Below are 13144 nucleotides of genomic sequence, written 5' to 3' on the forward strand. Positions count from 1 at the left end.
TTTTGTTTTCTCCCTTTAGTCCATGACAAGGAAGTTATGGGCCTGGAATACGTCTAGAGGCTTGCCCAAGTCACATTCACTTATAATACTTCACTTTACATTTACATTTACACACATACAATAATAATCCTTGCATTTGATATAGCGCTTTTCATGTCTAGATGTCTCAAAGAACTTCACAGAATATACTGTAAAATGAATTGACTATTTGTGGGCTGAGTGACCAAATTATTATTTTTTTTTGGAAGGATTATTATTCCCGGAAACATGATCCACCAATCGACTAACAACAAGGTTACTACTTACTGCTAGGTAAACAGGCATGTGGAGTAAGGAAACTTGCCCAACATTTCACCCTGCCGGGAATATAACCCAGGTCTCTCGCAAGGTGAGTGCTCTAACCACTGAACTACTGGATTGAATGGCAGAATTACTGGATAGTAATAACTACCTGTTGGTTTTGTGCTAGGACTAAGTCAGCACAAACCAGGGATTAAGTTTAAGTGGTAGGCTAATATATTATATAAAGACCTGAATGCAAATTGCATTTAAGTTTTGAGGTGGTTCATGTTGGGAACTCTTGTCCATTGAAAATTGCATTAACATCCCATGAACTAAATAGCATCTTCAATAAAGAAAATATCTCTCGGTTAGACGATGAAAAATCAATAAGAGAAAAGTGCACTTTCTTCCCAATGCTTTATCCAGAATCATTGGAAAATCATTTTATGTGTTAATTTTGCCCAGTTGGAAATGTGCAGAAATGTGTTTTCACCTTCCACGAAGAGTCCATGAATGTAGGCTCCTTCTCTGGGTGGGTGGCTGTAATCTTCTTTGGTTTTCTTTGTGACATCCACAGTCAGACACATCTTATCCAAAGGCCATTCATTCTTGCGTGCCATGCTCTGCATGATTGCTGAAGAATGCCAGCATGTCAGTTCATACAGTCATTTTTATACACTTGGGATTTTACTCCCCCAAAGCCCACATTTTTGAAAGAGACCACTTGGATTTTTTTAATTATGCACAAAGCATTTCATGTTTAATTACTGTCAGTGCAACAAATTTTGCAGGCAATGCAACAGCCATTTTGTGCCTACAAATAGCCATAAAGCTTGAATAGAAAACACACATAGTTTTACAGGGCACAAAAATAGTTAAGTCGACCCAACTAGCCTGTGCTGGTGTTTATACTCTACACAAACCGCCAACCCTCCTATTCCTCTCACCTATACCCCTCTTAATTCCCTTCTCCATGTACGTTTCAAGTTTACTCAAATACATTGATGAATAACCAGTTAATCTGGAGGACTATCGGATGGAAGAACAGATCGATTGAACCTTGGTTTAATATCTCATCGAAGGCTAGTACCTGCAATAATACAGTGGTCCTCCAACACTGCACTGGAGTGTCAGCCTTAGCCTTAGATCCAGCTCAGCCATGGGGTTTGAACCTGCAGATTTCTGACTCAAACATGAGAAAGCTACTAATGGAAGGTTGAGTGTCAATTCCTGGTCTGTGTGGAACCATCTATCTCAGCCAGTGATCCGATCAACGCTACTTCAGTTTCTTCTTCATTGTTGCTTCAGTGTTTTGACTAGTAGCAAAGGTAGCTATTGGATCTGGAGTTTGGTTTCAGGTTCAGGAATAGCAGCAACCAAATCTCGATGCAGCAATCTAGGTATGACCTGATACCTGGCATGATATAAGTGCTCTGGGACCCTTCCCTGCATGAGGGGCGCTAAATAAGTGCAAGTTGTTGTTGTATTCAGCTTGAGTGTGAGTTCTGGGGATATGAATTGAATTGATTTGACAATGTAGCCCAGCGTACTGAACACCTTGTTTCTTGCTGTCTCACACTGTTTTGATACGGAAAGCAATGAGTCCCACACTCACATGAGTCAATTAAGATAAGATCCTATTCTGCTTTCTTACCTGTCATAACGGTGAATCTCCCAGTTTCAGACGGATATATCTTAACTAAAGCTAAGTGCACTTTTTGGATACATTTTGTGACTTACCAGTAAGAAAAGACTGAGGATTAAAAAATCCAGAAAGCCAGACAACAGCAGGAAGGCCAAGATCATGAGTCCAAGTGTCAAGTTCACGACAACGCAAAAGAACATCACAGAACCTGTGAAACAAAGAAAAATACAGTAAGATGCAACGAAAACACATACTTGAATGTGCGCAATTAAGTCACTATAATCATTTGGATTGGAATAAACTCAACATGCCTTAATTTGTCTATCCTTTTCAAATATTACTAAAATCGGTCATTAACTTCATGGCTGTTTGTCGGACACTGTTTGCACAAACTGGATGCCACATTTGCTTACAAATGCCCAATCAATATCCTTTATATTTTGAATTGCATGAAGTACTTTGAGGCGTTTTAACGATGTGATAAGGTGCAATATCAAATGCAAGATTGGTGTCAGCCATGCTCACTTTTGCTTCTGAGTCAGATGTTTGTGGGTTCAAGTTCCATGTTAGGACTTTTACTTCACAATCTAGGCATTTCGCCCACTAAATATATAGTCAATTCACTTTACACTATATTCTGTGAAGCACTTTGAGACGTCGTAAAGACGTGATAAGGCGCTAAATCAAATGCAAAGATTATTATTTTATGGCTGACATTCCAATCTATTGCTGAGGGTGTGCTGCATTGTCAGAGGTGCCATCCTTCAGACGAGATGTTAAACCGAGGCCTCGTCTGCCTGTTTTGGTTGAAGATCTGGTGGCAATATTCAAAAAGAGAAGGGAGTTTCCCCCAGTTCTGAACCAACAATCCCTGTAATAAAATTGGTCACTCACTTCATGGCTGTTTGTCAGACACAGTTACCACATTGTGCAGTAAAATCCTGTGAAGGCGTTGAGACGTCTCAATGACATGTACATCAAATGCAAGGATTTTATATACATTATATATTATATAAGCATTATTATTATTATTATCCTGCTCCTCTGAGGACGCAATACAATTTACATTTAAAAGAGCACCTGTCACATCAGCAGAATGTCTCAAAGCACTTCACAGAATGAAGAACAAATTGGAAGTTCTCTCCCTGGTTACTTTTCTAGCACTTTTGGTCGTTATCTCAAAGAAGAGATAAACGTAGGAGAAATAAAATTAAAACTCAATCAGATACTTTGTGTATCTAACCTGGGATCTTCCTTCTCTGTACTGCTGTATGGCAACATCTTTACCAACTGAACCTTAGCAGACCCGATTGTGAAGTTATAAATGAAATTTTCACAGCAGTTCAATTATCTATTTAAAAAACACTACATTAATATCTCTTACCACTGTGCCAAGCCACAGGAGGATGGATACGCCAGGCGAGTCCAGATCTCTGGGACTTTGTCATAGTACAGTGCTGACTGCAAATCTTCCATTTCAGCTGAGACAGTCAGTTCACCCTGCAAAGAATATAAACAAGAATAAATATGATAGGAAAGGGAAAAAAACAGCCAGGTCATCCAAGCTTTCTGAACTTGATTTACACAGACAACTGTATCCTGCTTTAGTTACATGTCTGTATCCTTCTACTCCCTCGCCTGTCAGGATCCTGTCTGTTTCTGCTGACTGTTTTGGCTATTTTAAAACATCTACAAAGGCTCCTTCTGCTCCTTAAGGTGTCAATCTGGCTCAGTTGGTAGCACTCTCCCCTCTGGGTCACAAGGTTGCGAGTTCAAGCCGCACGTTAGGAATTGGAACTCATATCATCTAAGATGACACTCCAATGAAGTGCTGGGGGAGTGCTGCATTGTTAGTGGTATCATCCTTCAGATGAGACATTAAACCGAGGTCCTGTCTGCCTGTTCAAGTAGATGTTAAAGATCCAATGATTGAAGAGAAAGATGTTTCTCCCTGTGTCCTGGCCAACAATTCTTCAAAATAAAAAAAAGTAGCCATTCACTTCACCGCTGTTTGTGGGGCACTGATGTGTACAAGTTAGTTGCTTTGTTCACCCAGAAAATACAGTCACTACACTTAAGTTTACAGTATTTCCTGTAAAGTGCTTTCAGATATCCTCCTGACTTGAAAGGTGCTTTACCAAAAGTAACTTATTTTTATTATTATTATCTAATAGTTTAGGGTGACTTTTTTCACGCAGAGGGTAGTGAGAATGTGGAACTCAATGCTGAACATAGTATTTGAAGCAAAAAGCATCAATCTATTCAAGAGGAAACTTGAGGCATACATGAGCAAGAGGGGAATTTAGCCGTATAAGAGAGGGGAATAAGAGGGTGGAGGCTCATGTGCAGTATAAACACGAGCATGGACTGGTTGGGTTGAGTGGACTGTTTCCATGTTGTATCCCACTATTTAATGGGACTTGAGATCATCGTTCAGGCTGACACCTCGTGACAGTGCTGGGGGAGTGCTGTATTGTTTGGAGGTGCCATTTTTTGAATAAGACTTTAACTCAAGTACCTGTTCTTCAGGTGAATGTTAAAGATCCTATTCAAACTTTTCAGAACTGTATTTCAGGCCTCCAGTACATATAACATTGTTTTACCTTCAGACCAAGATCCAATTCCTTAAGTGATCTCCGAATCTCTCGTGTAAGTATGTTCATGCGTTCACACTCTTGGAAACAAACAAGAACATAAGGAGTGCGCTCGGCTGTCTTAGCCATAATTTCTACCATGTTAAATTCTTCTGGAAGTTTCTCTACAATATCATCCAGAATAGTCTTCACCTAAAAAAAAAAACAGGTTAGTGTATCCGTAAAATTTTGGCCCAAACCAGAAACATATAAATGACTGAAATCTATACGTTAAATTACACGTTTCGAAGACTATAAAGCATCTAAAATTAGACTACATGAACACGCTTTTTTAAGTTGCAAGTAAATCAGATTCAAAAACGAAATGGTGCAATATACCATAGAGCCATCAATATTTTTGCAGCACAGAAAGAAGCTATTCAGCCCTTCATGTCTGTGCTGGAACTCTGAAAGAGACATCCATTTAAGCCCATCTCCTGTATTTTCCCCACACCCTTTAGACTGAAATCCGTACTGTTTAACCCTAACTCTGCCCAGGAATCAAATTCAGGTCCTCTCGCTTACGAGGTGAGTGCTCTAACCACTAAGCTACAGGTCTCCACCAAATGAAAGCCATCATCAGGCTTACGACTATCCAAATCAGACTTGAGAGTTCCATGCATTCCCCTTACACGTGGGAATTGCTGTGTACTGGAATAGAATTCACATTATCTCCCTGACAAGAACCAAGATTTGGGGACTCATCGGAGTCCATTGTGGGACTGCTGGGGTTTAATCTGCTAATACTGCGTAGCTTGCCAATTATTGAAAGCACTGTCTTTTTTGTGCTGCTTATCCAGCTAGGACAACACTATTTGTTAGGGCTTTGGCTCGCAGGGTTAACATGAGCTGGGTGGGAAGAATCTCAGTTTCTACATTGTTTCTGCTCCCAGTCACTATCATGGCCTACCAAATCAACCAGGCTGGCTGGTCTGTCTAATTCTTCTAACCTTTCCTATCTCCAAGCTATGATACTTATAATAATAATAATAATCCTTGCATTTGATATAGCGCTTTTCACTTCGGGAGGACTTCCCAAAGCGCTTCACAGAACACACTGTAAAGTGAATTGACTGTATATTTGTGGGCGAACGCGGCAGCCAATTGCGCACAGCAATGTCCCACAAACAGTCATATGGATTGAAAATGACCAATTTATTATTGTTTTTGGTTTTGGAGGGATTATTATTAGGTGTGTGGAGTAAGGAAACTTGGCCAAGGTTTCGCCCTCTGCCTGGAATTGAACTCAGGTCTCTCACTTGCAAAGTGAGTGCTCTAACCACTGAGCTACAGGACTCCACAAAAGAAAGACTTAGCATCTTTCTCTCACATACAAACATTTCAGTCACATCTGCCAATGTACACATACAATGGGGATTATTCTGTGTCTTGGTACATTTATGAGCAACCTGGAGCGAAGATCAGTAACTTTACTGACAAGCAGAAAGCAATCCTCAAAGAATCTGATTTTCCTGAAAGAATCACGTAGCTTGATTCCCTTGACAACTTATTGCTAAAAAAGGGGGCCTAAATGCACACAATTGCAGTGTGTTGCACTTGTATCAATCTCCTGTGACGTATAACACCACACACTCTAGTGCTGTACAGGGTGAACAATGACTGATGTTTAATGAGTAATTAAGATTAAAAAACATAAAATTAAAGCAGAGTGAAAATAGAGAAATCACACTTTGTTCTTGCTATTGTCATTATGTAGGGCACTCTGTTCTTCTGGACTTATTCCAAATGACTGATCACTGTGGCAATTTTGCTAATGATTTTATGCTCAGAGACATTACGCGATACCGATTGCTAATCTGTGCCCGTCCATCAGACAGTTAGGTGCTACAGTGGGTGCTAACGGCCATCATCAACACTCATCAGGAACCTGACGGCATCAATGGATCGAAGGATTGCAACTGTTCCCAGAGCAGTACAGAATTCGAATGTCTGGTGGCACATCCGATTAGGCTCCTCTAAGCAGCTGCATCTATATTTATGTTCAAAAACCATAGGCGACATAGGCAAATATTGTCAATAAACAGATTCCCCCAAAGATCACTGGTAATGATCGGCTGAGTGAGAATTAACTGAAAGAAACTGGTTCTTTTAACATGACTCATAGGAACAGGAGGAGGCCATTCAGCCCTTCAAGCCTCTTTTGCCATTTAATTAGATTATGGCTGATCTGTACCTCAACTAATTTTCAATTCCAATTTCCCACTTTCTCCCCATATCCCTGATATCCTGACCTACCAAAAATCTATCAACCTCACTCTTGAAGGTGTGGATGGATCCAGCACCATTGGCCTTTTTGGGGAGAGAATTCCAGATTTCTACCACCCTTTGAGTGAAAAAATGCTTCCTGATTTCACTCTCAAATGGGCTTGTGTCTGCCTGGCTCAGTTGGTAGCACTGTTGCCTCTGACTCAGAAAGATGTTGGCTCAAGCTCCATGTCGGGACTTTGAACTCATTGTCTACGTTGACACTAGTGCAGTGCTGTGCATTGTGGATTGTTAGAGGTGCCGTTCTTTGGACATGACATTAAACCATTGTCCCTTCTGCCTGTTCAGATGGACATTAAAGATCCCATTTTACGACTCAAAAAAAAGGGAGTTCTCCTGGCCAACAATACCCCAGATAAAGCTGGTCATTCACTTCATGGCTATTTATGGAACATTGCTCTGCACAAATTAGCTTCCCTGTTTCAGTCGCAAAATTCACAGGCACAGCACTTGACGGTATATCCTGGGAGGCACTTTGAGTTTCACAGACACGAAGGCGCTATATCAAATGTAAGGATTATTATTATTATAATAACTTTGGAGTCACATATGTTTTGTCAATTAACATAGTGTACTGATTCTAAATTAATACATAAAGTGAGATCAATCCTCCACCGCGAGGGAAATTTAATCACAAGATTGGTTTGGATGGAGAAGGTCCGTTGGTCCATATAATCTTATCCTTCCAGAAAGCCCACCCTATCGTTCCCCATTCCATCACAACATCAAGTTGATTTTTAATGAGTCTAGTGTCCTGGTACAGTCATCCTGACCTTCTCCTCTGTTGTTTGCGCAGATCCCTCTCCGACAGATGAATCTCTCGGCTGCAAATCCAGAAGTGTTCGAAAGAGTTGATCTGAAGTCACCGTGAGGAATTCAATTTCAGCATTAGAATGCAGGCCATAAAGAACAGGACTCTCTGGAGGAAGGATTTCATCAATGTATCTATGGTAGCCAACATAGTCCATGTTGGGAGGAGCTGTAAAACCTGGTGCCAGTGTAAGCTCTCCTTCAAACTACATAACAACAAAAATCAAATATATTTGTACCCAACCAGCAGTTTGATGAACAATAGATACGTTATACATTAATTCCAGGATTACTTGGAAGGCTGAAAATCAGTGGTGCATGAAATGTGAATAGTACTGTTCATCAGCCAAACTGGACATTCATTGCGAATGAAATATTATTTTGTATCATTTAATAAGCATCACGCTCAAAGAAGATGATTTACATCTCGAGTAAGCTGCTTTGACGTATATAAATGAAAACAATTGAAGGGATAATGTTTTACTCAAATCATTTAATCAATATTAGGTGTTTGAATAATGCAATTACATTTTGTTAAATTAGTGATATTAATGTAACATATTCTAAAAATAAATCTTTCAAATTAAAAACATGTTTGGGGATAACTTTCAGGGATTTTATGCCATGAATTGAAAATTTGAGGTCCAGCTAGATGGACAGAACCAGTGATATGTGGAAGATACGACTCCTGCAACCAACTCTCAGTCTGTGCCACACCTACAAATCATTAAACCAAGTAATCTAGTAACACAAACACCAAGTAATCTAGTAACACAAACATATTTTAAACAACTGTGATGCATTTCTTCAGATTTCTCAGTAGAGGGCACCAAAAGCCCTATAAATTCTGGTCTGGAGCCTGAAGGTCGTTCATCACACTAAACCGGTGATATTAAAAATTAGTTTAGATCATATCAGATCAGAAATTCTATCTCCATTTCCACAAGTAGAAATATTTTCCAAGTGGTCAGCTATCATCAGTTAACAGTCCTTTCCTATCAGTGCTTTAAATAGGGTTTACTCTTTTCTCTGAATAAGGTTAGACTATTTTGCCCAGTAACATTCCACATAAAATACCAGAAATACAAAGATGGTGCAGATCTCTTCAGAAATCATTATTAGTCACCTGGGCTTAAATCCAAGGCTTGCACTGCTGAATACCATTGCAACTTTTCTTTTTACAATTGAAAGAATGAAAGAGACGAAAACAATAATGGACATGCAAGAGAATCAGTCAGCTTGTGAATTAAGAAAGGGCTTGATTGAAGAACAACAGGTTGAATCTTTCAAGCAAGCTACAGCTTGCTACCAGCTGTCTGTTCATTATTACTGTACACGCCATAATGTAATAGAGAGAACACAGGGTTGTCAACATTCCTAAATAATACTGAAGGTGATGATTATTTTTATTGTTAAAAACGGAGAGGGGGGGAGACGTGTGCACATACACATTTGAATTTCTCACTGCTTCTTTTCTCCCCTCTACTCCCGTGTAGAGGCACATTTTTTTGGTCAGTCAGGCGTCTGACACATGCGGAAACCCATCACCAGGCTTAAGAGTATTGAGATTTTCATGCATCCCACCTACACGTGGAAATCGCAGCGGTAGATTGTTGGAATGGAATGCGCACTCTCTCCCTGGAGGGATGCAACCTGCTCACCTAATTCCGGAAAGTATTAGGCGCAGGTTGGCAAGAGCCAAGGTTTGGGGACCTCAAAATGTGCATTGGGAGCACTGCTGGAGTCTAACCAGCCAAAGCCACATAACTTGCCATTGATATTTCTGTCTGGTAAACTTTCCAGCTGCTTGTTGAACTAAGACCACCCTATCCATTAGGGCTTTGGCTTGCAGGGTTAATTCCTTGCCCCCGTGACTGGTCTGTCCTTCCTGGTCCTGCCACTGGCCTTTTGAGGAGGAGTTCTTGCTGGGTGGCTGTCACTAGACTGTAAGTGTTACAAAAGAAAAAGCCCTAATATGTAACTGAGATTGCTGCAGGCCCAAGAGGAGACTGGGCATCTACAATAGGTAAACTGCAATAGATATAAAGTTTCTCCTGGACTCTGGCATTACAAACAGAAGCACTGATCTAGAAGCAAGCTGTACAGCCAGTCAAAAAGGAATAAGATGTGCAAGTCTGGGAGGCTATGAACAGAGAGAGAGAGAGAAGAGGGTGGATATATGCATGCCCTCAGACAAAAAGTATGGTTAAGAAACATTTAAACAAATTAGAATACATTAGAATATATAGCACAGAAACATTAGGCCCATTGGTCTATGCCGGTGTTTATGCTCCACATGAGCCTCCTCCTGCCCTTCTTCAAATAAGCCTTCAAGCATAACCTTCTATTCGTTTCTCCCTCATGTACCTATCTAGCTTTCCCTTAAATACATCTAGTACTTAGATATACAAATTATAGAAATATAAGTTATAGTACTTACCATGTCTGGATGCATGAATTCTTCTAAGTAGCTACGGCATAGCCTCCTGTCCCAGTCATCAGTAATGTGTCCCCCATACATGATCTCCCCAAAGAGATAACGCAGGTCCTCCCAAGGCACCTAGAGCAATAAGAAAATACTTGGATCATCTCAATTCTCAAAAGAATGTGACTTGTGACTTTTCTTCATTAAATATCAATAGGGTAAATTATGAGGGATGATGATTTCCACAAATATTAAAGATTATCAATAAGTGTAGGCTGTCTCCTTAAAGGCAAGTTCAGCACCTCTATAAGCTTTCTTTATTGATTTCTATCAGACTAAAATTTATTCTAAAGGTTCCTTCATACACTTTTTTTAAATTAATATTTTCAGCAGCTCTTGTTTCTGCATCAAGTTTTTTGTTTGAATGTATGTTAATTTGAGTTACCAAGATTACCACTGAGATAAAGGTTATCGGGTGAGGTACTTGTGTATCTGCCTGGCTCTGTTGGTAGCACTCTTGCCTCTAAGTCAGAAGGTTCTGGTCCCATGTTAAGACTTTTTGAAATCACAACTTGCCTGAGGCCAAGTCCAGTGCTGGGGGAGTGCTATACTGTCAGAGATGCTGTCATTCAGATAAAATGTTAAATTAAGGTCCTGTCTGCCTGTCCAGGTAGGTGCCTGTGAAAGCTCCATGGCACTATTGCAAAACAGAAGGGAGTTTCTCTAGGTGTCCTAGCCAATAATACCTCAGATAAAATTGGTCATTCACCAATTTTGCGACATTGTTGTGTGCAAATTGTCTGCAGCATTTCCCTACAAAATATAGTCACTCCACTTTGAGATTAAGCTGCTTTGGAGCATAGTCTGTAACATGTAGGCACCTCTCAGAATGTGCTATGAGTGACTTAAAAGGTAGGTTTTGGTATCTCTGTGACACAGCTTTGTGACTTAGTGATGAAAGTGCTCTGAGACGTTATATTGCAATGGAGAGCGCTATATAAGTGCATGTTGTTGTTGTTGAAATAAGATTTAATCGGCAATCAAAGCTAAATTCATCTTATCTATAATTCCTTTGCATACTGTCACTCTTAATTCTATCAACGTAAAAGAACTTTTCAAGATAATCAAACATGGTCTTCTCCGCATATCCATCATTACCGAATAGAACAGATGTTTTACCCTAAACTCAATCTAGCGGTTATTGTGTCCTGCACAATTTGGTTGCACTGATAATAATAATGCTTATATTTTGTGTAGCAACTCTCACATCGGGAGGACATCCCAAAACGCTTCAAAGGACTGTGACTGTTTTGTGGGAAAATGTGGCAGCCAATTTGTGCGCAGCAATGTCGTACAACTGGCCATGATCAACTTTATTTTACACCAGGAGAAGCTTCCTTCTTTTCTTAATAGAGCCATGGGATCTATAATAGCCACCAAAACGAGCAGACAGAACCCTGGTTAAGTCTCATCGGAAGTACAGGACCTCCAAAAGTACACACTACATATATTCATCTTAGACTAAATAAGTTCAAATTCCTGATGTAGAGTGGAGAAACCCTCATTGGTGTGAAATGACTCAATGACAAATTATCAATCTGCATTCATGTTTGGTTGCAATTATTGATAGAGAAAAGAAACGCCCGACATCACCAGCACCGGCTAAGGCTTCGGTGATTAACCTAAAAAGATTTAGAAATACTCATCATATTATACACCCTCTGCATGCAATTCAAAAAATAATTTTATTTAATTTAATCTAATTCTAGAGGATGCTAGCAGGAAAGAAAGAAGAGGGAAAGGGGGGTGAGGCATTAGCATTTTCTTTTTTTGTCCAACAAATGTCTGACAAATGTGGAAATCACTATGCTTATGAGTATCCAAACCAAACATTTCCACATCTGTGTGCTACCAACATATGGAAATTTTGCTGTGTCTGAAATAGAATGTGGACCATGCTTACCTAATTCCAGAGAGTATTAGGTGCAAGAGGTTGGCAAGAGCCCATAGTTTATGTTGGGGTACTGCTCGAGGTTAACCAGCTAAACTGCATAGCTTGTCATTGAGAGCACTGCCTGGTAAGCTTCCTGCCACTTGTCCAGCTAGGACTATCCTATCTGTTAAGGCTTTAGCTTGCAGAATTAACAGGAGCTGAATGGGAAACTTGCCCATATTATAGTGCCCTGGAGTAGTGTGGCCTATCCTGGCTTAGGAACTGGGGTAACAAGATCGCCACAGTGGGTTGAATTGATCTGATATTCTGTTGCTGAGCATTTCACCCTGGAGCCAGCTCAGCTCCAACGAGATCCTGCTTACCTCCCTGGCAAACAGTCAACTTTAGTATGATAAAGTTGATAATGATAAAGCAGTCATTTCTATGTACACAATTACTGTGATTCAGTTTTACAACCATGAATTCTGCTCTAACAGTACAAATTTACGGTTATTAGAAGACATGTGAGGTCAGTGGTTATTATCATTCTAAACATGCCCTGCTTCTTATGCACACATTTCACCTTGTACCTACCAGCTCACTGCTGCCTTGAGATATGAAACTGTAATGACATATTTATTTTAATAAGGTAATCAGTTTAAATACATTTATTCTTAGAACTTGGTCGAATAACGAAAATATTACACACCCTCTGCATGCAATTAGATAGGCCAATAAAGGTTCAACTGGTAATAAAACTCTGCACCCCCCTACCTCTCTGACCTCCTCTCTCCTCAGCACAGTACCCGTTGCTTTCTTTCCTCCGGGTCTGGCCTCCTCCTTGTCCCCCGAGTCCTCCGCTCCACCCTCGGCGGCCATGCCTTCAGCCACTATGCCCCGAGGCTCTGGAACTGCCTTCCTCACTCCCTTCGTCTCGCTCCCTCCCTTCCCACTTTCAGGTCTCTGCTGAAGACCTTTCTTTTCGACCGCACCTTTGGTCACCTTCCCACCCTCCCCCTGGCTCGGTCCCGGGATCCTAAACAAGCGCTCTGAGACGCCGTCCGGCGTAGAGGGCGCTATATAAATCCAAGTTGTTGTTGTAAAACGTGTGCAACAACTAACAGGAACTA

General features: G+C 40.5%; 1 protein-coding gene across 1 annotated transcript in view; it reads right to left on the reverse strand.

The window, feature by feature from the left end:
- The window catches only part of LOC103185013 (dynein axonemal heavy chain 11), a 157308-nt gene that overhangs the window by 1195 nt on the left and 142969 nt on the right, over positions 1 to 13144 (reverse strand). Inside the window, 6 exon segments of the mRNA XM_042331896.1 lie at positions 776 to 916; positions 2023 to 2135; positions 3312 to 3427; positions 4531 to 4713; positions 7620 to 7862; positions 10097 to 10216. Coding sequence (XP_042187830.1) covers positions 776 to 916; positions 2023 to 2135; positions 3312 to 3427; positions 4531 to 4713; positions 7620 to 7862; positions 10097 to 10216 — 916 coding nt within the window.

This window comes from Callorhinchus milii, unplaced genomic scaffold (genome assembly GCF_018977255.1).
Source record: "Callorhinchus milii isolate IMCB2004 unplaced genomic scaffold, IMCB_Cmil_1.0 Scaffold2, whole genome shotgun sequence".
NCBI classification, from domain to species: Eukaryota; Metazoa; Chordata; class Chondrichthyes; order Chimaeriformes; family Callorhinchidae; genus Callorhinchus; species Callorhinchus milii.